This window comes from Necator americanus, chromosome X, assembly GCF_031761385.1.
Source record: "Necator americanus strain Aroian chromosome X, whole genome shotgun sequence".
NCBI lineage: Eukaryota > Metazoa > Nematoda > Chromadorea > Rhabditida > Ancylostomatidae > Necator > Necator americanus.
The window spans coordinates 2,823,656-2,849,958 of record NC_087376.1 but is presented as its reverse complement, the minus strand read 5'-3'; the positions used below and the strand labels follow the sequence as shown (position 1 = coordinate 2,849,958).

Below are 26,303 nucleotides of genomic sequence, written 5' to 3'. Positions count from 1 at the left end.
CAAAAACGGTTTGTGTACATGAAAAATTCGATGGATTATCTCAAAAAAGTGGGAGGCGCTGAAAATGATTTTTTAGCCGGTTCCAACTGCATAGAAAATAACAGTGATATTTTAGAAAATATATTGTTATTGTTTCTTGAGAGAGAATAAATTTTTTAAAATTATGAAATAGAATACATGTGTTGTGGTTTGACTTTCAATAAGAAAATACTATGCGAAGGACAGATTTTTACAATTATTATTATTTTTTTTATTATTCTATGGAAAAATCTGAGGTAGCGAGAAAAGAGCGAGTATGATTTCACGATTTTCATTTTACAAAAAAAAAAATCTGTCGTATTTTTTTACTTCCTGTTGTTTCAACATGCATGGATTATAATGGATTCGTTTAAAGTAACTACATATAAGAACGATCAATTAAGCGCTACTATTAAGTCTCCACTATGAGAAATGAGTGGAACAGAATATTGATGCGGGTGCTTGGAACTACCACTTCCGGCTCCGGTTACCTTCCATAAATTCAAAAACGCCAAGAAAATTCCCAAAATTTGATTAAGCAACCCATCAAGAACATCGGAAAGAGTGAATCATTTCGTGTTAGATCCAAAACTTATTTCATCCTTGCTCCTATTAATAATGAACTATTAAATATTCTCGCAAATGTGTTAATATAAATAACCACTTAAAGTGTTAATATTATAAATTATACCAATGGACTCACGAAAACGAAATACAAACCCACATGAAGTTTTTTGTATCTCCGAACGTTCGGATTTTTTCAAGGAGTAAGTGCAAAATTTTCAGGGCAGCTCACAAAAATTTTCAAAACCATCGTATGTTATTATTTTTAGAACCCTAGTATTTTTTTTATCCATTTAGACTTGTCCTAACAACATCCAAGAAATCAATGTAGATGGAGAATAACCCGAATACTGGAATGAATGAAATGTTTTGAGGAAAATCTGGTTCCACAATTCTACCGTAAACGATTTCCTAGAATTTATATTTTGTCATATTATCACTTGAAACAAATAATTTTGCGAGTAATTTGAGTGCTAGTAAGTAAAATGAACTAACAGATCAACAAAAATCATTGTTTTTGTTTGCGGTGAACAAAATAATTAGTAAAGTTCTAAAACCTACTAAAAAACACTAAAGTATGAATTTTGAGGCATGCAAAGCCATAACTAAGTTATTAAAAGGAAATAATTCTTCCAATTTTATTGAATCTTAATGAAAACTGGAAATAGAGACGACACTACTCATAGGCAACAGCGTTGTGTATTATTTAATTCCAATACCTCTCTCGGAAGCTCCGCCTACTTTCAGGGAACCCTTGGAAACTGAAGTTACAGGCTAGTCCTACAAGTTTACAGAAAAAAGGAGAGGAAACAGTTTTTTTTTTAATTTTCTAGTGCCAGAAATTAATAAATATATAAACAATCAACGTAACCTAAAAGTAACCTAAAAGTTCATGCATTTTCCCCTAACACTGCAATGCAACAAGTTACTGAAGTAATCTGGATCCATTCGGACAAAGATTTGTTTCTGGGAATAGTAAACAACCAGTTATGCTTCTTCTATACATTTTAATTAATGAATGAGGGATAGTAGAGCTTTACACTTATAAAGAGTCTAATTCGATCATTTTTTGGATAAAAATCGCACGTGATTAGAGAAATTTTTATTTAAAATGCAAATTGACCCTAAACAACCCTGTATAGAACGAATTCAAGCGATTAAAGTAAATTTTGGTGAATACTGGACGAAGCTGAAGATAAGCAGTCGAGCATCCAGACATGTGGTGCCTTCAAGAAGTCGACAAAGTCTCGTACGCCCTCTTTTATAAGGATCCGCACAATTCCAAATCCTCATAAGCACGATTTATATTTTAATAACGAAACGGAAATTTCTTATGATGATGATGACAACAGCAGACATCAACAGATTTAAATTCTGGATATCGAATTTCAAAACGATTAGATCGGATAAGAAGGTCTGCATGCTAAATACGCACGCAGTTTTGATCTTTGAAGAGGATTTAGTCGAAAAAGCTAGGATTAACTATCATTTCTGATGTCCACAACAAATTAAAGATTTACTGTATTCTATATATTTAAACCTACTGCCTTGAAGTTCAAAGATCTGCTCATTCCCGCCCACCATAAATATTTGCTCTTATCGGTTGTGGCCCCTATAGACTACGGTATATGTACATGGATTTTTCAAAGAATCCAAGTACTGGAGCCATGAACCGGAGCATTCTTGGTTCATTTCGCAATAAATAGTAATATTTTCCTTTTTTCCTTTCTTTTGATTCAGTGAACAGTTTTCTGCTGTAATACTATCTCATTTTTTCGGGTTCAATTCACATATATCTATAAAAAAACTTTTTATTTCAAGATTTCAAGATCCTATTCCTCTACAAGTTATTTTTTGATGGAAATAATTTTGCGCAAAGTTGTGTTAATATTTTCTTAAGTTCTTCAAAACAATTTTGACTTATTGTGAAAATATAGTTGTGAGAAGTAAACGCAGGAACAGCTATCAGTTGATCGCCTTTCGGAGTTACTGATAACCCTGGATTTGTGCCGAATTTTTGGAAATTCAAGAAAGACTACAGGATCATGTAGTTGTTACTTTTCAGTCTACGGTAATCTAGTGGCTTTTTTTTGCAGCCACAGATTCCACGCTTCTATTCGTTTGTAGAAGTTGGTGAGAAATTATGTCCGCGTGACAGTTGACTCCGTTTTAAACTTTGTATTAGAGATCCTCATGGAAGCTGTGGTACCATGGAAGCGAAATTATCCAAATTTTTTTCTCAACAAAATTTGCCTCCGACCTAAGGAGCCGAAACAACGTTCCACTTCATCAAGACCAAAATAGGCTTTTTTTAAAAGGATTTCTGGCCTACCAACAGCTCGGCCCTCTATCCACTAGACTTTTCTGCTTGAAAGTTTATGGAAGAGCAACTAAGGAGTCGAAACGTAGAAAATTTAATGACTTAATCACTTCCATAGCACCGTCGATTCGATGTTGGGACGAATTGACGCCTGCATCATGGCTGAAGGCGACCACTTAGAAAATTCTTTGTAGTTATGAAATAATTATACATTATAAAAATATAATAAATAATATAAATACATAAAACAATGATTATCTGGCCTATTGCTTTAGAGAAAATTTTTTTAAAATTTTTGTGGGTAAAAAAAAATAAGATTTGGACCATTTTTATGGCCCGCTTAATTTTTCGACATCCTGTATGTAACAAAATCAAGCACTTTTCCGAGGTCTTGGGGTTCTTGTCACAGAATGACGTGTTTGTAGTTTAATTATCTTCAATATTAGAGAAGGAGAACTCATACAAGAGTAAAAAATTGTCATTTATAAGACTATCGCCAATAAACAACACAAAAACAACGTAACTTGAAAAAGTTGATAACATTACAGTAACTAGCATAGAATCATTTATAATATGAGTTCAATGAGGTCGCATGGAGTCATTGATACGGAATAGAATGTTCCCGTATAAAATGCGATACACTACGTAGAGGAAATGAGTCATAGGCGGAAGATGTGAAGTTCTCTGAAATGATCTCTGGTCCAAAAAAGACAATATGCATGACTAATCAGATAATCACTTATCGGTACAATTATAATAAACAAGGTTATAAACATGTTCATTACTAGTAAAAAGTTATCACATTATCATAATTAGTGAAAAATTTCCTTTTTTAAGAGTCATTTTGAATTTAATAAATAATTAGTTGAGTAACGATACGAAAACAGCGCTACGTAATTCATTGTCGTCATTGAGATCATATAACTGAAGCGGAAGGTGTATTATCCTACAAATCCTAACTAAATCTGTAAGATTTTCTGCAAGATTTTCTGCAAGAATGAGTCTCTCACGTGAATACAAAATTATATCATTATTATCTCATGCAAAGATACCAAAAATAGTAGATATACGGAGTTAGCGCACTTCAATCACTCTATTTTCACTAGATATTTATGAAGATTCTTACGAAGAAGGGCGGTTGTAGTGTAGCGGTTAGAGGTTCCGCTTCCTGCACGATCAATCGGAGGTTCGAATCCGCCCTAGTGCTCACCGAGCTCTTCATCGACCACCGTGGTTGATAGATTGGTACCAGACTTGTCTGAGAGGATAAAACCCCTAACTTGACCCATCGGCTGGCCACCACAAATCATTTTATAGACCAGCTACACGTTCATAAACCTCAAACGATTCTGGATTGAAGTGAACATGGGGGCGCATTCCAAACGGATTGATTAACGCCAGAAACTTTATTCTTTTACTTTATCCTTTATTTATGAAGAATACCGAATGTTGTGGATCTAGAAGAAAGACGAGATACATCAGAGATCATTATTCAAAGTAATTATTCAGAGTCATAACGTGTTATTTTCCTAAGGTTCTCAGAAAATTTCATATTAATGTTGTTATCATGAAACCCTCTTGTGAGTTTCTCGTCTCTTAGTGAAGACATGCAAAGATATTTATTTGCATACGGTGTTCGGATCGCTGGATTCTAGACATATGTATGGATTATGCGTTATTGCATCGTGTAAGTACTGGTGTTATCCATGCATCCGCTGATCCTCATTGTAACCTCACAAACGTCAGCAACAAAGACAAGAATAGCGTTTACTAATCTGTACACATATTACGCATTTCCAGCTGATCTGATCTCAAGACGCATATCCACGTCATTTCTGGATTATTGCCTTGGAAAACAAGAACATGGGATGAGAGCCGCACATCTTTTGTAAGAGACCTAGTAACCCACGTGGATCCTATGTGGCATTAGTTTTCAATGGAAATGCCGAAATAATGGGATAATGCACCGCTCAGGAACAATTCTGGCATTCAGGAAATCTTTACGAAAAAAAAAATCTAAAAAAAAAGTTAGGCTCAATGGTTCATAATAGGTACAACCTGTCATGAAAAAGAAGAATACTTATTTAAGTACTATCCTTTATAAGTAAATTGATTAACTTAGAGATCCAATTCGATTTTTCAGGATGTATTGGTGTGAGAATATATGGCTGCAGACAGGAGCGTATGTCCGACTGACATAACTTGGATATGGCGTGACACCAATTCCCAAATAAACCCCTATTACAACTTCCAGAGGTTAACAAAAACATTTTATTGCATTCCAGAAGCTTACTTGAATGAAATATCTGGCAAAATGAAGAAGTGAGGGAACGGATCATGTGGCCATGTGAACGATGGTCAATAGAGTACATTGATCCAAGGATAATAAGAGTTTTCGATCTCTATTTGTCAATGCCACCTCTCCTGACTTTATCGTTGTTGTTCCAGGAGTAATTTTTTTTCCTCGAGCAAATTTATTCACCAACAACTTTAATTTGAAAAGAAAAAAACATGCAATCCATGTAAATTTCCTTTAAAAGAAAGTGTCCTAGAGAAATGGGAAGGTTCTTCTGTAATTCGTTAAAATTAAACGCTAATTTAAAATATGTGAAGAAGAAACAGAAGACTACAGTGACATAGATACCTCTTAAATTATTTATTATTTGTTATTTATAGGCAACAATTACAACAAAAAAAAAGTTTGATTTTATCATTTAGAGCCATTGTGACCTATAACTGCCGAGAAAATCGCTTGATTAAAGTAAATTAACCAGTTAAGGACAATTTACTTATTAAATTTTATCGCAACCTCAAATTTTTCTAGTAGAGTGAAGGGCAAAAATTGAGGATCGAGGACAAGATCACCGTCGAAGGTTTCGGATCGATAAATAATCATTGCTGCCACATCTATACACAGTTTCATACTCAGTGCCCTACATTTTCGTAGAATTTCCCTTGTTTTTTGTTGCTATTATCTTTTTTTTTTCGGTATTCATGTATCATAAACATATTTTTCTGTCCTGAATGCTTCCCTTGATTGTGTAAAATCTTTAGGATTCTTATTAGCACTTTCGATACAAGAGAAACTGTTACCACAATGAGAAAAAGAAAAACTAGGCCGGAAATTAAACTCCTACTTATCTTTCTTTTTACTCTCTCGATAAATGTTAACGTTTTACATGTTAGATCAATTCCTGGTAATATATTATTCAAATGAGCACGAAAAGAACAATTAGCGGAAAAAGTCCAAATTACTTTTCCAATGTGAGCTCAGACGTAGATTTTCCTCTAGTTTTCCCATTCATACTTACGAACAAAGCGAGGATTGCAGATTTTGGAAAATTTTTCCCGGTTTCAAGGATTCTTACTGCGGTAGAAAAATTCGTTACAAAAATGGATGGCTTTTTTCACCTAACTAGAACCCAACCGTCGTCAGCAATGTAAATAGTTCGCTCGGTTCAATAAATCCCCTTATGGCAGCAGGCAATAAAAAAAAAACCTTGTCCTTAATTTTTTTTATACCAGTTAAATGCACAGTGTGTATGATCGACGTGTACTTCCTCCAAGTAAAATTTTTTCTACGAGTAAAATGTGACTTAAAGATTTGGGTTCAGTTCATATTTTTCAATTTTTCGGTGAAGAGAGGGTTCTAATTAATGCTATTTGTTTTTTTTTGGACAACATCCAAGCCATCAGTACAGGTGGATCAGTTTTGCGGGAAAATAAATCTTGCGAAGACGATCGGTTAGTTCTCGATATCATATTCATTGATTAGATTAGGAACCAGGATGGAAAAACAGCCTGGATTTCTAGGGAAACAAGTAGTGATTTTATTTTTATACCGATGCACTCAGTTGTCTTCCAATCTGTCTCTTTTGTGAATTTTTTCCTGAAATAGTGACATCGAAGTGTTTGGAGTGAGTCTTGGAATCAAAATATTTTGGGCCCGATACTTATGTTTACCCCGCCGACCGCAGTACGCTTCCATTTGGGCAGAACGGAGCTTTGACATAGTGGGGCTTAAACAGCGAAAGTTCTTGTGGATGCATCGAGGTCATCCGAGAAAACGTAAGGATAGCTGGATACAATCTAAACGTTTATATTCACTCAAATTTATTTCACATTTAATTTTATATTTCAAATATATGATACCTGGCCGTTGCTGGAACAAACGATTCTCCCGAATTCTTTTTTCTTATGTTTCTCTCTTTTTGCTGTAATGAACTCCTTCCGGTTTAAACTTCTATTGTTTAATTGTCTAACTTCCTACAAATTATTGTATATTATGGGTGTATTGAACAAACAAGTAAATAAATAAATATTCGAAGAACTATCTTGATGATGCACAGTCAATATTTGCCAGATGTTAAATTTGGAAAAGTTGGCTAAATCTGGTTAAGTTTTTAGGAGGTCAAAAATTATAATATTATTATTATTATTTTAAGAGTTATAAGAAACCTTTGTGAACAAAAATGTACGATGAAATAAAGAAAATTATTAATTATTTGGTTATTATTGATATTTAATTATTAATTATTTGGGTGGAATGCGATTTTAAGAGGGCGACATCATCCAATATTAATGTTTCAATTGTTTACTAGTATATAAAATTATACCCATTAAAAGGGCAGACACTCGATAGGCGATCCAACTTTAAAAATAGCAAAAAGGTTCATTTACTGGGTGGATTTTTCCAACAAAAAAAAAACCAACGTCTTATTTTTCTGATGATCTTCTATACCATCTATTATTAAGACCTGGAAGAATAATACTAACTCCAAGAACACTTCATTAAATATATCCTACATTTCACAGTCATTCAAAAATCGCGAATTTGTAAAGAAAAAAGTGAGAAGTCACTGTGATGAGAAGCTTATAATTTATAGAAAGAAAACTGATTTCTACATAAAAATATAATGAACGAAAGGTGTTAAGAGTATCTTCATTATTTTTAAGATATAGTTTCTTTATAAGTGAAAAATAACGGAATATACCTTGAAAATTCCAGAGTTAGCTTGTCATACAATGAAATTTTCTCGTCAAGATACAAAAAAAAGGATTTCGTGAACAGAATCAATTTGTAGAAAAGAGCATTCATTATCGAGGGTTTCTTCGAAAAATACATATTTTAAAAGCGCTGGACTTCAAAACATGCTAATATTAAAGGGAATGGCGTGAAAATTACAATAGAAATCGAATAATCGCCGACCGTGTGGAATGAACAGGAAGAAAGAAATAAGGAGCATGTGGAATGTTGTTGTAGGAAAAAAATGAATGAGTTTAATCAAACGCGAATAGAAAAATGTCAACATGGTTGTCATTAAACTAAAAAGCATCTATACATAGAATTTCCTATACAAAAGCAACATGTATTAAACATTTTCAAAATAAAAACAACATAAACTAAAGTTATAGTCGAAAAATTTCACATCCTACAGTATAAAAAGAAATATTTTTTTGTGACAATTCTCGTGTTTGTTTCGAATTTAAAGTTTAACCTCAAAAATTCTTTTCGCAGTCATTCAAAGACTGTTTGTAAGAAATACGTGGTGAGGAGTGAGGGAAAAAACTCTCTTTCTACTCGACTTCCCTGCCTAGAACTATAAATAGCGAGTTGAAGCATCCACTCTTGTGTCCGTTCATCTTTGCTCAAATATTGCACGCTACATTTTCGGATCTGGTTGAACGACCTTCCTCTTGGATGTAGCGATATTCTATCCGGATCGACTACGGCTATTCCGATATTTGTTCAGAGACCACTGTGCATGTATGCGTGTATACTATATATTTTGCTCTACTTATACATAAAAATTGTTATTGGTAGGTTTTAATAAGCGAGATTTTATTATATTCATAAACCATATCCTTTGTTTTGATCGTTTACAGTCTCCCGAGCACTGAACGAGCTTAATTTGAATGTTCATTTGGAAAAGCAACAAAAAAAAAACCACAAAAAATCCATAATAGCATAACGACAACACTTCTGTCGAAAAAAAAATATTTTCAAAGAAAAACAATACCCTTTTCCAGGATGTCCTACCAATGCCGTCTTCGATGCTGCCGCTTTTAGTCGGCAGCTTTATGATATGAGGAGTAAGTTATTGTATATTAGAGTAACCATATTTTTATCAAGTGCTAATATCCATGGAAGTTTTGAATTTGAATTCCTTGAAATTTTGTGGTTCTGTTTTTGTTGCAAACCTCAACTATCGTGCTATTAAGGAATGGACAGGAGAAGACAACATGACCTATACTTTGAAACTTGTTTAAATTAGTACCGCCCCAAGAACTGCTCTTAGAGACTACTGTAGTCAAGATCGTCGTGGGATTGCCAATGACAGTATCAGAAATTCCATGGGGGACCAGCTAGGCTCCAAACTCTTAGAGCAAAGAGGTCATTCATGCGACTATACGTGCCGTTCGTGCACTATTCGTCGAATATTCTGATTCTTATAAGATAATATAGTTGATGTAATAGAATAATGGTAAATATAATAAAATATAACGTAGAATAATATATTAATACGTAAAAACTTGCTTCATCCTTGTAAAATAGGTATAGGTGGCATAGGTAGTCTATTGGGATCGATACATGGTGATCTAAGGAAATAACTGTGCTTCCTGGATCAGCTTCAGGAAAGGAACTCTCCCCGTTCAGGAGATAAATATGCCCAAAGTTTGTCAGAATTGACTTACATCCAAGGCAGATCTGATCCAACGGATCTGATCGAGATTACTGGAAATAGAGAGCAAGACATCCAGATAATGATCAGTAGAGCAAAAGCCAACCTTCAGTCAATTTTGATCTACGCCCGTAATCGATTAAAAGTGCTGCTCAACGGTTAAAGCACTCGTCTCATAGTTGCGGTTCATTTCTGGATATCGTCCTTAATTCTAGTCGTTCCTGGTACTGATCCACTTGAATTGTATTATTATTGTTCCGGTCGGTCTTCTACCACTAATTTCTTTGTGAAGGTAGCGGTTTTTTGCATAATTTTCACTAAAATATTATTCACTCTCTTTATTCTGTTGATCTTCCTCTGAGAAAGTTTGATTATTTTAGAAAAAAAAAGTATTTTGTTATTATCTATCTCGATATTTTTTCTTCCATGTTGTCTCTGACTGTTGACTCTGTTCGTTCTTTCACGGTATTGCTCGAAAATTGGAACTTCATACTGAATAATCCTTGAAATTTTCAAATTTTACAAGTAAGATGCAAATAATCACACTTCTTTATTTTATATTGATAGTCACTGATCTAGCTTTTTCCCTTCCATTTTTGACATTCCTACTCACAACAACGGTCCAAATCCTATCGAATTTGTGAGAGGAAGCGTATTTTTTAGAAAAATAAAATGAAAACATTATTCTCTGTTGCCGATGATGTTCACGTAAAATCCCAATTAGCGGAAAAGAGAATTCCTGTGGCTGCTGCCTTAGAGGACAAATTGCCCTCACATAATTGTTTCACACTGGTTTTATTTAGAATTTCTCGGAGGTCACACGGATGTCGATTTATGGTTTCCCTTCTACAAATATGGTGAGTATTTTTAACTAGATTTTATAAATAAATATATTTATAAGATTATTGAACATGAGAGATCGCTCCTTATACTCGATATATATTCATATTATATATATTTTGATATATATTTTGCCATTTTGTCTCGAACTGCTAACTCTGTTCGTGCTTTCGCGTTATCGATCGAAAATTTGTTTGGCCATTGACTAGTTGCCCAAAGCAGTATTTAAAGGCATCGCCCCACGAATCTGAGGTGGTGCAGATTTCAGGTGGAGTATTCGTATACAGGATGGGAGACTACGGAAAGGGAGGTGATTCCGTCCATTTCTTGCTAATTGCCGTAAAAAACGGCCCGGAAGATACGGCTTCATTCGTTTTGCCGCACCATTTTGTACAAGAGGTTCGATTGGAGCGCGCCAGTCTTGTGCGGCGCCGCATCTTCCGGGCCGTTTTTTACGGCAATTAGCAAGAAATGGACGGAATCACCTCCTTCTCCGTAGTCTCCCATCCTGTATACGAATACTCCACCTGAAATCTGCACCACCTCAGATTCGCGGGGTGATGCCTTCAAGGCTAAAATTGTCCTGATGTACGGCATTTTTTTAAATGAGAAATTCAGAGGGCATGTATCTAGTGCAGATAAACTGTGCGAGTTTCTGCGGTCATCCAAGAAAACATTAGCATCGAGGATTATACGCAAGTAACAGCGTCCGAGTCTCGATCAGGCGTGATTTTGTTTCGGATTTCATCCAAGACCATGTTATAACTTCCAAAGTTCAAATTTTTCTTTTTGGAAAATGCTAGCAAGATCTGTCTCAGCTATTTTTCGCAGTATTAACATATTTAATCAACATAATTCAGGATCACCTTTCGGACAATTCATGGTTTCAACAATATGTGACTTAGAGTGCTACGATTTCGATTCATTTCTTACGAAACCATGCAGGTTGACAAGTTGTTTACAAATAAGCCCAAATAGATGTTTAGTAGAATTATTTAGGTGGAGAAACGAGAAAAACACATGCGATGCCGATGGTGACGAGATTGATTTCATCAGGATGAAAGGATCATGGGGAGAATCGGAAGGCGACACAATTTTTGGAATGTCAGATCGAGCAGGTAAACAATATAATTGAGCTATATTACCAGGAAAACTATTAAAGAACCCATTAAATGACAGCAACCATAACAAAACAACATCAGCAGAGAAAAAATCGTCCCTATTAATTTTAATTATAGCAATTTTCGAGTAATATGCGAAAATTATCAAGTCTCTTATATATTTATAGAATGGCTAAGCTAAAAAATGTGGCGATCGTCTGGTGAACAACAGCAAACTTGTATTTTTTCTCTTTGTGAAGAAAAACCGGAAATTAATCACTGAAAATTATCGATTATCAAGGATTGTTTTGTCTTCTAGTTATAGAGGTATTTCCGAATTCCAGATGGATATTTTCTCATTGCCGGTGTCCAACAAAAGCTACCACCAATGTATTCTGCTGTACTAGTCAGTGATCCGATACAATGTCAAGAAGGTGACGGTGTTGTCAAAATGAGATTCTGGGCATCTCCTGGCGTGAAAATAAGGATTTGTACGAGGTGCGCCAATTATAATATCGAAAATAGACGTTCCTGACAAAAAAATATGAAATATATGTGAATAAGAAATTAAAAATTGCATCTGCAAGAAGGATATTTAAAAAAGCTAAGAAAATATTAAGTGCTCACGTCTTATTGTTTGTGAGAGAAAAGAAAACATTGACACGGTATCATTGTAATTCCCTAAAAGAAGCAAAAAAAAACAAGATAAAAAGGGATGAAAATTCCAGAAAATAGAAAATTATGAGGAAGAATGTTTGGCGATTGTTACTGCTTTCATCGTATCTCCAATAATCCAGAAATGTTGTTAATTAATTCAAACTATTTATACATATAAAATTGTCAGTATCTTATTTGTTTTTGGCCAAAAAGATGTTCAAGCTCATCCAGAAATTTAGAGAGAAAAATTTAGAACTTTTGACTAAAGAGCAAAATTTGTGAGAATCTAATATTTGGTCCATAAGGCAGCACCGTGAATAGTGGATTTGGTTTTGTCTTGCTCGTATCCGAACTAAGCGGAATGACAAGTGATTAACTACGGACCTTATTCATGGGTTATTGAATCGGTTCTAAGGAAATCCTCAGGAAGTACCGATTTTGTTGATCTCTTCCAAGAGCTTCTTTTTTTAATTTTTCTTTTTTTTTTGCACGGAAAGGGCGGAAACTTGGAGTTGGAAGTTTCCGTATAGGTTACAAACGGGCATAACGCTACCGCATATCCATACACACGACTAGAATTGATTTTATCAATCCTCATATCGTATTTTTCTGTCATTTCTATCCAACTTTATCACATATCGTCTTTGCTCCGTTTAATCCAGATCTTAGTCACCTTACATGGGCAGCAAATCCAAAAAAAAGATCCTGATAGGATTCACCTCCTTGAAATCTTACGATTCTCATCAAAGCGATGCGTAAGAAGTACACATGCGCTCAGAAACAATAATGCTCTATAAACAGCAAACTTGTTTGCATAAGATCTAATCAAAGCTATGACGTAGCGTAAAATCACCGTTAGATTCCGTTAGACTTCAAAGGTATCACCCCACGAATCTGACGTGATATGGATTTCAGGTGGAATATTCACGGGATCGTAGATTAAGGAGAGAGAGAGGGGGAGGGGGGGGGGGGGGGTAATTCCATCCATTTCTTTCTAATTTCCGTAAAAACACGGCCCAGAAGATGCGGCTTCGGGCGTTCCGGGGTGCTATTTTCTACAACGAGTTTGATTGGAGCGCGCAAACCTTGCGCACGCGCCGCATCTTCCGGGCCATTTTTTTACGGCAATTAGGAAGAAAAGGACGGAATCACCCTCTTCCCTATTAATATCCTATATCTATGAGCCCGTATAGGCATAACCCACCTGAACCCAACCCAGATTCATGGGATGATGCCTTTAAAGTTCTTTCTCTGGATGTCTTAAAAAAAAATACGACTATTTTAAGCTTTTTATGAGTTTCCGTGTCTTTTATTATCATAGAATGGATAGAAGCCTATGGAAGAAATGGATATTTGGAAAAATTGGAAGTTTTAGAGCTCCCTCTATGGGAAAGCGCTATATATGGTGCAGCGATCCAATAAAAAGGAACAACACAAAACTTGCAAAAGTGATCATTCCAGGAACAATTTGGTATACGTTCGAGGTAAGTATTTGTTGTTAAATGTAAAATTCCTTCTCAATAGTTTTTTTCTCAATATTTCCATAGATCAATGGAATAATAAGTACAAAGAGACCAATTAAACAATTATATGAGGAGATTTAAGCGAGTCTTACTTATTACTATTTAAATACTCTACTTTGAAGATTTAGATAGTTGTGGAGGCGTACAACTTCGCACTGGATGCATTTGGGAAACAAGGCGGAGCTGCGATCATAGATGACATCACCTACAACTCGAGCGCAATATATGAATGCAAAATGAGTAAGGATGCAAAAATCCAGAAATAAAGTACTATCAATTCCAGAACAATCGCCACACCAAACTATTTCTCTCACCATATAGTGAGCCTGTTGGGAGAGTAATGTTTCTTCTTCCACATAAATATGCGAAACAAATAACAACCTATTCTGAAGATGGGAAACCATGGATAGATGGATGGATTTGTGGCGACTCAGAGTCGTCGTTAACTCTTTTTAGCGTCAAAAAGTATTTTCAAAATATGGACGGCATAGTTAAGTAGGCGGTATTTTGCATTTTCAATTCCTTCGGAAGAGTCTGATGACGGCGAAAACGCAGAAACGTTTATACTAGTAAGGATCAATAACATTTTTGACCTATACCTCAAGCAGTCTAATCAATAGTGGAGATGGGAATATGTGTTTACGCTTATAAAATTTAGCGCGAATCCACAAAAATTGCAGAATATTTCAGTTCCACACTACGATCCACCTGTGAAGCTTCCGAAAAAGACTTGCCCAGCTGTTCGATGCGATTTCGAGCGTGGTTCATGCCTCAACAAACTCGAATCGACGGGCTGGAAAATATCCGAGGATCCTATAGGGCCCAGATCTACTGGAATTCGTTCGCAATTAGGTGAGAGCAACGGGTACATATTTGATAACTCAAGGATCAGGATAATGTGTCTGATCAATTCCTATCGATCGATTTCACTTCGAAATTGTATGAGTTAGTGAATGTGTATGGAACCTAAACAGAGAATTGCGACAGGGAACCAATGTACCGAGTCAGTTTTTTTTTTGTTCTTCCACAGAGATTCGATACAAATCTGTCGGCTCCGAGCCGATGAAGTGTTTAGTTGGTCTTGGACGGTATCGAACTATTGACCGTGTAGTGCCACCATTTGCTAACTTATTCATTTTAATCCATGATAGAGTTAACCTACAAGACTGGAGTAAATTAGGAAATATCACCTATCCTTACGATGTGAAATAATTTTGGGGGTCCTTTCAGCAGTGGTACGAAGTCTGTAAACGTCTGCTTCGCTATAGTCCAGGATTACATGTATCAAATGACCATATCTCTAAATTTAGTCCTCCGCTTGTTATAGTGTGGAATGAAATAGGTGAACGATGGTCCGATGTCGGATCTGATTCAGGGACCAACGATAGGAACCATCCATGAGGCAAAAAATTAGTGTTAATAATGGAGCATAAGCAGAAAAATGGAGTTAAAAAATGAGTGATTTTTCTTCCCTCGTGAAAAATGAACGGTGTCTTTATTGGTGTTTTTATTCCTTACTATTAATCGGCATTTAGAATTTTGAATATATGTGACGGGTAACACCCTAGAATTATTAGAGGTACCCATAAGTAATCAAATATTATTAGTGTGGAATATTTACTTCAGTCTAGCTCAGAGCGTGAATGCATTGAGACGTGTTTTACACGGCAATATTACAACTCGTGGATTTTACTTTTGTGGACAATTAAATTCCAAGGTTTTTTATACATCGTTGTAAAATGGCGAACAATCAAGCAATCGAGAAACATTTACGTCTTTGGATGCTATTTCACTTTCGATCGTTTGTTAATGTGACGGTTGCAATGAAAAAAAATATTTCTGATGTGTATGGGGACGTATTGAAAGTAATAAATAAATAATATTAACCAAAAATGGTTTAGAAAATTTTCCCAGTGGTGATTTCGACCTGTCTGTTAACGATCGAAGTGAATGACCTCCCTGTTGAGTTTGATAATGACGCATTAAAATCACTAGCGGGAAACTGATCCCAAACTGAGTATTCAGGAAATAGCAAACACACTCCAGGCTTCTTCATCAAGAATCCAAAGTCATCTTCGAAAACTTGGGAAGATTGGTAAAAAAGCCAGCTCTGGTCAACAGAAAAAGGGTAATATTGTACACGATAGTGCCAAACCGCACGCAGCCAGATTAATCCAAGAAAAAAATAAGGAAGGTGAACTAGGAGGTTTTACCACATCCTTTGTATTCTCCAGACAAAGCGCCATCTGATTTTCATTTTTTTCTATCGGTGGAACATTCCCTAAGGAATAGAAATTTCAAAAATATCAATAAACTGTGAGCTCATCTAGAATAATATTTTTATTCAAAAGAAACGAAATTTCATGACCAGAGGCTTGGAACTCTACCAGCAAGATGTAAAAAGGTTCTGGATAACTACGGAGATTACATAATCGGCTAAAGATAAAATTAAATGTGCGTAAATTCGTTTTTGTTGCCACTGAAATAATCGATTATTTATGCGTACCCCCAATGTTTTCAATTAAACTCTAAAATTACGAGGTTTACGAGTTTACAAGTTGAGATCTTTTTGAGACAAATTTCTTAGATTAAAGTGGAAAGACTAAAAATTCTAAACTGAAGTGAACTTGCCTAAAAATTGCCTGCAGCATCACTTTTTTGAGGACCCATGAATTTTTAATGCGTACCATGCCGAGAGCAAAAATGCGAAGGGCACCGTATGGACAAGTACGTTTATTATCTAGTTACCTTAGAGCGAGTCGAATAGACAAAAAAAAACTTGTAAATGTGCCCTCATCGATTGAGCGCAATAATTAGATTAAGAAATTTCCCTACACTTTTTGTGCAATTGCTATACTACTGATGTCGTTTAAAATAGTGGAAGAATGGAAGGAGAAGTAAAAAAAAACTTGCTATAGACAAGTTTTTTTTTCGAAACCTCTTAAGAGTGATGGGATATTTCAGCAAGCAAAAACCGCATTTGGTCTTTTCTTTTTGCCTCTAAAAACAGAAATAAATATAGGAGATTAAATGGAATCTGTGGGAACTGCATATTTTAGTTTTTCCTCCTTCAAACTTTTAGCACTGGAAATGACAGCTTTTCAGTAACATAAGATAAGTACATATAGTCCTTGTGATCGTAATACATGATGGGAACTCGCAGAGGAAGCACATCGTCCTTAAATCCAGGGCATCACGAGATTAACGTGATGTGGAAACCTGATGGAAAACATAGACTTCAGGGTGTAGATTATTAATATGAGCATGTTCACACTCGCTTTCCCCTTATCATCCTGAAAAATGGCGCCTGATCCTACAAAGTATGTATATTGAAACGCGCAATCCTTGTACACGCTCCGGTCCCTCGGCAGCCTATTCATTGGTTTTACTCGAATAGACTTCAGAGGAGAGTCTATTGATCTTCGACCGCTCGCACGTGGATGCGTAGCGTGCAAAAGGTGGAGTATTTTCACGTACCTCGTAAGATCAAAGCCCTTCCCAATACGTTCTCGAAGACGATTATAGGGAATTTATGACATGTTCACATCCATAATTCACATTCCGTACTCTATGTTTCCTATCAAGTTTCCAAACTACTTCAATTTCGTGACACATTGCCTTAGAAGTGGAAAATTTTAAAGATATTTAGATAGAGAATTTTAGCGCTTTTAAAATATTTCTCTAGCTTCATCCAAGTGCAAAGTTTTGAGTAACTTTTGAAAGAGTGCGGTTTTGTTTTTGGAATAGGAGACGCGTCACACGGTGTCGGAACTGACCGAGTGAAAGTCTATGATGAGGGAGATCGGTCGAGTTAATTTGGTTCAAATTGTGGAAATTACACTATTTCCTCATACGTCTTCCACAGTTTTATCGCGATACAGGATGACATCGCGGAGCATGGAAGTAAGAACAAACTCCGCGCGAGATGTTTGACGCGTCGCGCTGACTCTCTGTAGATGCTTCTCTTCAATTCGTAGCGCTTTGAAAAGAATTAGAACTCAGGACAGCCTACGGGGAAAACGGACATGCACGTGCATCAGTTCTTGAAAAGTTGGAAGTCTGGAGAACTTCTCTAAACTTCTAAGTCGTCACCTTGCAGCGAACCATTCGACATGTTATAAATAGTATATGCAATATTTAGAGGGCAGCTACGCCTACGCAGTAGGACCAGGAACCTCAACGCTGAGCTTGGGTCCATTCGAATTCTCTCGTACTTTCGCCATTGATTTCTGTTATTATGCTGCAAGTTATGGTAGCAAGCTTGCTGTTTTCTTGGTTAGAACTGTACAGGAGGAAAGGGAAAGGTGAGTGGCTATGCAGTTAGAAATTCTAGGAATCTGAGCAAAATATTCTTAGATTTTTTTAAAATGGCTGAGTGGTCCATAGTAAGCTAAATTGTATGTCCGGAAATCTCTGTTTTTCGAAAGCGGGCGTTGTGCACGTGCTACTGGGATGAGATATGGGGGAGAAGCACGTTCGTTGCTGCAGACTCGCTGCTGTCGCTTAGACAATTTTAAATTTATTTTAATTTTTTTTCTTATGTAGAAGAAAAAAATTTATGTTCGAATAAATCTAAATTCAATTTTTTTCCCACTAACTACTAAGAACCACTACTTTTCATTACTAAGAGCACTATGAAACTAGCTACTAAAACTACGAAAAAATCAATAAACGTATATAAATTAAGGATTTATGTCAGTGAAGAAGTGCACGGCGACAAGCACCATTGGACATGTGACAAAATCTACTTAAACAATGGAACATACGAAACGGTAATAAACCTAATTCATATACTAATTTCCTTTATTATTCATTAGAAAATAAACTGTGAATCTACCCACTGACGGTTGAGAAAAAGTTCGTGGAAATTTCCTAATATCTAGCGTTAACTCAATTGATAAAACTAACACTGTTCACTAATTGAGTGGCTACGTGTTGTGATCGGCACAAGACCACCCAACAATGCGTAGACGATACGTTACGTTGCTGTGAATATTTAGGTAAATATCCAGAAAGTAGGATGTTATCTTCAGTCCCGTCATTTCCAGATAGAATTCTCAGCGGAAGGATTGCGCAACGAATATTCATATGTTGGTCTGGATCAAATTGACGTCTACGATCCAATACAAGGAGGATCAGCATGTGAAAAGAAAACGAAAGAGACTACGATACCGTTACAATTACAGTAACTTAACCATTGGGAACAAATTCACCTACAATTGATATTAAATTGTATCCCAAAAACGGTTTTCTCTTCTTTCTCTTTTTTTTTCGAATGTTTTTTGTTTAGAAGCTCAATGTTCATCTCATTTTCGGTTCTGTTTATGTTAAACTGGGACCAGTGTTCAAATAATTAGTAGTAATCAGCGAGCACTCAACAAACTCCTGGATCTCTTCAATTTCTTGGATTTTTCTGAAGAAGTATGCTTGGAGATTGGCAATATTTTGCATTCTGTTCGAAAGCTTGAAAAAAAGGAGACTTGTGCAGCTCAGTGCCTGTGAAAACTGTGATTGGCACAGAGCCAAGGGATCTTGGATTTGTTCTTCATGTTACTGTAATACTTTTAAACGCAATATATTTATTGACCAAATATTGATACATTCACTTCGGAAACATAAACTTTGTCAAATGGCAAGTAATAAACTATTAATTATGACTAGATTGAGTGCTGAAATGGAAAGCATAAGCAGTGTCAATGATTTCCACATCAAGTGAGAGCAGAGTGCGACTAATGCAATTGCAGACAAAACACTCCAAATAGCATTAAAATCACAAAATCGAATTTCCAAGAAAAAGGTACACTATTTCTGGTAAGCTTCCTAACTTTTACGTTGCGAATTACTCATTAACTCGTGAAACTCTTCTACGTCTAGTCTTCCCGTTGATAGTTTTCATTCAGTTTTTGTGCTTGTCTCCAATATATCTATGGAAAGTGTCAAACAGTTACTCCTCTTTTTTGGAGATGTTCATATATAATCTAAGTTGTGGGCGCGCAAAACACATGCTAGTCCAAGTGCTTCACCAAATTTGGGGTAGAACGTGATTTTTACTTTTAAATTAATTATCGCCGAGGCGTAAACGCTCGGTAGCATACGAAGTCCTTAGAAGCATTCATAATCTCCACGTCATGTGTAGTTGCACAGAAGAAAACCACATCTCCACGTTGTACATCCATTTTAATAGATCCAGCTTTGAAGTGGGCAGTACCAGTTACTACCACTACAATAGAACTAGCTTTCTCATTAGTGAAATGTGTTGCATTGGCCTGAAAATAGTGCGAATTGACGGAAACGCTTGTATTTTCATCATTAAAAGCTGTACAAACGGTGATCGATAATAAAATCATTGCTGTATTTCTTTCATTGGATCTAGACGCACAATATTCGGTTTGCGGCCGCTTTAGATCGGTACAGAACGAGTTGTACTGACGGTGATCAAGGGAACCGTATTTTACCTTCAGAAAATAAACATGTACATAACCTTGACAGCTTGCACCGCAAACTCGGGCACAGGAGGTGCGTAAAGTTCAATACCAGGACCGACCACTTTACTTGGAAAGATCGGTGGTCCGCTCATAGCATAAGTCAGATTGGCACACAATGTTTTGATATCTTTGAATTTTGGAGTCAAACCAGCACGGATTGTATTGTCCGAACATGCCATACACTCGACACAATCTGAAAATGCTTATGCCAATGATATTTGTTGAGGATTCATTACAGAAAGTAGTTTTTACCTCCTAATAAGTAAGCATGTGGTTGATTGGGTCCCAGGAATGTGGCTTGTCCTGGTTTTAGAGTGAAGTGATTCAAGAGAATTGGGGCAAACACACCAACATCGCCTAAATGTCATATGAAAGTTTCTGAGTGCAAATTTCCTAAATGGAAACCGCTTAAAAGAAAAAAATCCGAATTCTCACCACCAGGAAATTCCCCATCGAGCCTTATAACAAGATCAGTAGTTTTGTTTTGAGGTTCTAGAAAAAAAGACGTAACGAAATCCAAAAAAGAAAAAAGTATCAATGAAATCGAAACCACTGAAGCAATATTAAGGTCCTAACCTTGTTTTATGCGTGATACGAATTTCTGTACAGCTTCAGCTATATCTTCAGAGGCTGAGCTCCATATTTTTGTGAAAATCTTCTTCAGAGCAATTTTAGCAGTTGATTCATTTCCTAACAAGTCTTTCAATTGAACAGCATCACCAACTAAATGCAGAACCTCCGGTGCACCTTAAAGCAAATCAAAATTGCTCGAAGACATTCTTACGAAAAAGTCATGGTGCCATTTCTACAAAGAAACCGTAAATGTGCTTTACAACCCATCTTACCCTTTAGATTTTCGTAGATCTCCTTTGCTGGTCGGAATCCACAGAGCAGTTCAAAGTCAGTTAATGCAATCGCCATTTCTGGTTTGTGATTTGGATCCGGATAATGTAGAGGATCCTTTGCATGCAATGCAATCGCTTCTTCCTGGAGAAGATTAGATTAGACTAGGATATGAGAAAAGCTCAGGTTGGGACATCTATTCTATAAGAAAGAAAATAAAAGTAGTTTTGAAATGTCGACGTATTGCAAACGCAATAAACCTTTTTATGGAAGAATTCAGATAAACCTCACACTCAAACGACTTATTTATGCCTTATTTAAAGTTTGGTCTTGGTTATGAAAATGAAGAAATGATCCTTGACAGTAGCCCACCTTAGTAGGATGACTCTGCACGGACAGTGCCTTATCCACGGACAACACTTTAAACAAGAATTGAAGAGTTCCTAAAGAGAGTGAAGAATATGTCATTGAGAATGAAAATAAATATCATTTGTGAATCAAATCACTGACCTTCTTCATGATCAGCTACAATTTCTGGATGATTTTTTATGCGATTTGACAGATCCTCAGATGTTTCAGCGATTTTCGCTGGTCCATTAGGGTGAACACCCATCCAGAACTTAGAATAACAAGAATAAAGCATGTAATACAACAGAAATAGACACAAAATAGCGAATAGAACAATGAACCTCAAACAAACCTCAGCATAAGGCTTCTCATCATCCACGTAATCTCGATGATGTCCCTGTTTAACCAGGGCAGCAACTGTACTACAACTACCAGGTTTTCCCCAACTGTAGTTTTGTACGGCGCATACTAATTTATACATAAGTAGAACTGTAAATCTAAAAATTGGAATTAACACACAATATTGCATATTATAAAAGAAAAATTTCAGATACGGTCCTTGAAGAATACACGGTGTATAACAACACTGCTATTACTGTTATTGAAATCTTCATAAAGAGAAAAATCTATTGGGAAAAAAGAGGAATACAATTTCGAGAAAAACTTGAACAATAGAATACAAAACCCTTGATAAGTTAAAGGTTATGATAATGACACTGCGGGAACTATACTGACATAAAACCAGAGATTAAGTTCTCGTTTCTGAAGCCAAATAATGCAGTACTAAAATAGAAAATACAAAAACAATTTTAGAAAATCATTAGCATAGAGCAAACAGAGGTTCATCGATGATACTAATCTGAACTTATCCGCACATAAACAAGTGTCGATATCTGAAGAAAATGCGCTCTAAACAAAAATAAATCTCGGGTACAAATGATCTGACTTCCCCACTCATCGTCAGTGGATTTTTTCTAATCTATAGTCGTACATAAAGAATTAATGACATGAAAAGTATGAAAGGCAAGAACGGAGGAATAGAAAAGAAGACATCAGAAAAACAAATTAAACTCCCAAAAATGAGAATGAGCAAGAATGAATCGGCTCCTACTCATCAGACTAGAGATAGAAATCAAACTAGAACCGATATTTGTACCAGTACATCAAAAAGATCAACGATCAGTTCAAGATTAAGTAAATAATATAACGACACGATAATAACAAACATAATGTAAAGATTATCAACTAACTTTTAGAACATAAATAAACCCAACACAACAACAGATTAAAAGGGTTCAAATGCACTTCAAAAAAGGAAGCAACAAATAACAATCCTATAGAATCATTTTGACATCAACTCAATATCACCATCGTTAGTTTGAAGACGTTCAGCAGATTTCTTATCATTTTTCAGAAGAACCGGTGTAGCAAGTCGAATAGCTAGCGCTCCAAGAGGAGCAGTGATAAGAATGCTAAGGATAGCCATAGTAAGGATAAAAATTCCATTTTGAATATAGTAGGGAGATGAAGACGATCTGGACTGAGCTGTTTCAAGAACGATCGGAGCTAGAGCAGCCTAAATCAATGTTTTTAAGCTCCAAACGAATAAAATATTGTTTCGTTACAGAATCCAAGAATTGGACGTGTTTCTTTTGTGAAATTATGAGGGCGATCGGAAAGAGAGAAAAGATCCAGTGAGAATTGCCCGAGTATTGAACCCCAGAAAAAAAATCTATTGAAAAAATCGATATGATCTGGCAAATAGATCACCTGCACAGTCGCCTTTGGCAACCAAGCAACAGCCACGAAAAGTCGTTCTCGCATTGCTAATCCAGAACCGAAAACAGCAAAAAAGGATGCAATGAATCGAAAGATTAGACCGATAGTTAGAACGACAACTCCGAGAAGCATTGTTCGAAGACTGATCTGAAAAGGAAAAAAAAAACAATGGAGATTTGAGATGTTCCATAAAAAGTGAATACGCACCATTTCAAAACTTAATTCCAAGCCAATAAGACCGAAAAGAAGAGGTTGGAAGAAATGATGCCACATAATAGCGAGATAGTCTTCTTCCGGAAGCTCTCCCTAAATAAGATTCAAACAATTAAAATGTGCTGATGGAAATAAAAATGCTGGAGAACTAAATGCAAATTTGAGAAAATGGAAGACAGAATCGTGATCGTGGGGCAACAAGAAAAGGAGCAGTATAGTATAGATAGTAGGAGATAGGATAGTATTCTAGCTATCCAGTTACATACTCCATAAAGTTAGAACGAATAATACTCACGTAAAGTGGGGAGTTACCGGCAAATCAGATGCTAAGCCCTGATCTCTAGAATCAATGATGGTCCGTACCTCTTTTTTCCAAGCATGACCAGCGACGAATGCAGCAACCAACACTCCAATCGCACCTGCTCCATCGACTCGAAGTTTAGTGGTTCCGAGAAGAAATGCCAACGAGAAAGTGAATAGAAGCGCAAGACGAACAAGATGCAGATTTTGCACGTCTTTCCGGGGAATAAAGTGAAGCAGAAAGCCTGAAGAAGTATACAAAAACACTAATTAGAGAGTAAAACTTTGAAAAAAGCGAATTTAACAATGAATATAATAATGTACCCATAACGGAACCGAAGAAAACTCCACAGAAAACCTCAGCCGGAGCGCCCAAAATCGTCAATAAGGGAGAGGCTCCTAGAAAGAGAGAAGATAGATGAGATAGTAACTTTACTGATCGTCCACACACTTCATTTTCGTGCACAAAAAAATAGTTACAACATAGTGAACAGGTTTCCGGGCGATTATCTTTACATATCGTAAACCAACAAATCCATGACTAATTTCACTAACCTGAGGAGGGAAAAGTAAGCGATAAAATCAGACTGAAAATTGTTATTGCATAAACATCATCTAAGCTAGCAGCAGCAATAACCAAAGATGGTACACCAGCTCGTACACCATAACCTGAGTCAAGCGAAGTAAGATGGAAAACGGAAAAGAAAGTAATAAAACGGCTATACCTCCTTTACTGGCGTCAAGAAGAGCTGGAATAACAACAGCGGGTGAAACAGCAGCCAAAACAGCACTGAAATGAATATTTAAAAGAAAAACTTTTTTTAAAGTTTAAATCATGTAGATGGCATTAATTCGCTTCAGAATTATCATAAGAATCGCCTAACCACCGCGGCGAACTTATATGTGGAGAGTCAAGTGGTCGAAGTTAAGCTAAGAAGTTAAGTCTAGCACTAGGAGACGAAACAACTCCTAATCCTTGACATTAGTAATGGATGTGGGAAAAAATCACGATTTTCAAGGCATAAACCCACAAGGAACACTTGGTCCTTAATTCAATAAGAAAAGAGCGGAAGAATGGTCAAGTGACCCGAAAGAATAGATAATTTGTAATAATAATACAAATAATATTAATTTGTTCATTAATTTCGGTTCGAATCAATCACGACTTTCGAAGCAAAAGGAACGATATGAAAACCCATAACATTTCGGGAAGGTGTAATGGTAAGAAGAGATCATATATATTCACCCTAAGGCAATTCCAAAGAATACATCCATTCCAAAGATGATTTTTGAAGCTAACGTAACACTGATAATCTCCACTGTGCATGGAATAACAGACAGGCGGAGACAAGCGCCCTAAAAACATACAAAAAAGTCAATCTAGGACGAACTGAACAAACAAATGTATAACTCTCCACACAATCGGTGCCGATGCTGGGAAATCGAAGAAATATGCTAATACCTTAAGTCGTCGGATAGCATTTGCATCCAGAGAAAGTCCACCACGAAGAAGGATCACTATGAATGCTGTACGCCGCAACACTACACTCCATTCTTTGATCACGTTGGTTGTGATGATGGATCCAGCAAAATTCCTGAGAAGAATACCAGTTAGAAGCATTCCTGAAGCAAAATATCCGTTGTTCACTAACGTTTTAGAATGAAAAGAAGGAATAACGACTGGAGATATACCCTGAAGGACAAACCTAAAAGACTAGGAAGCCGCACGATTTGAACTAGATATCCTGTCACAACTCCAATGACAATGATAAGACCTAACGAATACACAGTGACCGCATAGTTCCGAGGCTGCAAGACGGATACTAATTGATCGGATGATGTCGATTGTTCGAGTATAAGAGATCCCATTACAGCATAATACGTTATAGCAGCGAAACACGAAAATATGAGATAAGATAGACAGCTTGACATCTGGAAAAGAAAAACGATCGAAAAAAAAGCAGAAATAAAAACACCAGACCTGTTCTCAGAACATCGTTTGCAAGAAATCCCCTATAACAAGGTTTGAATTCCAGTTTCTAGGAGTCGCACACAACAAAACTAATGAATATAACAAGCAAACCTCGGATGTATAAATATTATCCCAGAAATCATGTTTCGGTTGAGGTTGTTCAGAAATCTTGCTAGAGAGTTGCTCATCTTCTCCGTCCATGAAGAAATATTCTAGGATAAGGAAGATCTGAATGGAAATAGTTCAAGTAGCACCCTTCAGGGAAGTCTATCAAACAAATGTAATACATTCCGAAGCTCTGAGGAACATCTACTTTAATATAACACTATCGAGGAGAAGGAATATTCTAATCAATCATAGCGCAGAAAATGAGAAGATGAGGCAAGCAAAAGCATCCAATAACTGTGAAGTGCGAGTGCGGTCCATGCATTTAACCAGACGCAAATCAATGTGCGTGTGGAAAAAAAAGGCGCGTTCGCAGTTCAGGGACTGTACAACGAGGCATTGTAGAGTTGTAAAGTCGGATTTATTGTACACACCCTGGGATTCAATGGATATCCAGACTTCCATCTTAACTATGTTGTTTAATATCTAGTACATGGTGTAGGATTTAAGTATTTTTATGTCCGAGTGGATCAAATCACGAGTGGTAGTATCA

The 26,303-nt window shown here is 36.3% G+C and overlaps 2 protein-coding genes across 6 annotated transcripts; one reads left to right on the top strand and one right to left on the bottom strand.

Moving 5' to 3' along the window:
* Positions 1–8,667: 8,667 nt before the first annotated feature.
* Positions 8,668–18,894, top strand: RB195_021327 (uncharacterized protein; the record flags this gene model as incomplete). Its single annotated transcript, XM_064208008.1, has 12 exons — positions 8,668–8,722; positions 8,933–8,995; positions 10,389–10,442; positions 11,286–11,370; positions 11,425–11,543; positions 11,870–12,023; positions 13,558–13,666; positions 13,834–13,945; positions 14,396–14,557; positions 17,847–18,009; positions 18,393–18,477; positions 18,754–18,894. The coding sequence occupies 12 exons, from the start codon at positions 8,668–8,670 to the stop codon at positions 18,892–18,894; spliced, it is 1,302 nt and encodes a 433-aa protein (XP_064063889.1).
* An 873-nt stretch (positions 18,895–19,767) lies between these two features.
* On the bottom strand, positions 19,768–25,846 carry RB195_021326 (uncharacterized protein; the record flags this gene model as incomplete). Of its 5 annotated transcripts, XM_064208007.1 has the most annotated exons (21): positions 19,768–19,971; positions 20,187–20,383; positions 20,443–20,547; positions 20,626–20,682; positions 20,767–20,937; positions 21,036–21,177; positions 21,406–21,476; positions 21,544–21,652; positions 21,734–21,870; positions 22,750–22,957; positions 23,152–23,307; positions 23,368–23,466; positions 23,737–23,918; positions 23,998–24,072; positions 24,229–24,342; positions 24,399–24,463; positions 24,920–25,029; positions 25,136–25,268; positions 25,380–25,387; positions 25,468–25,605; positions 25,757–25,846. In XM_064208007.1, 21 exons carry the CDS (start codon positions 25,844–25,846, stop codon positions 19,768–19,770), a joined length of 2,571 nt encoding a protein of 856 aa, XP_064063886.1. The 5 variants fall into 5 exon arrangements, with proteins under 5 accessions (XP_064063886.1, XP_064063885.1, XP_064063887.1 ...); XM_064208006.1 differs by having other exon boundaries at positions 25,136–25,296; positions 25,380–25,605; XM_064208005.1 differs by having other exon boundaries at positions 25,136–25,296; positions 25,380–25,482.
* Positions 25,847–26,303: the final 457 nt, after the last annotated feature.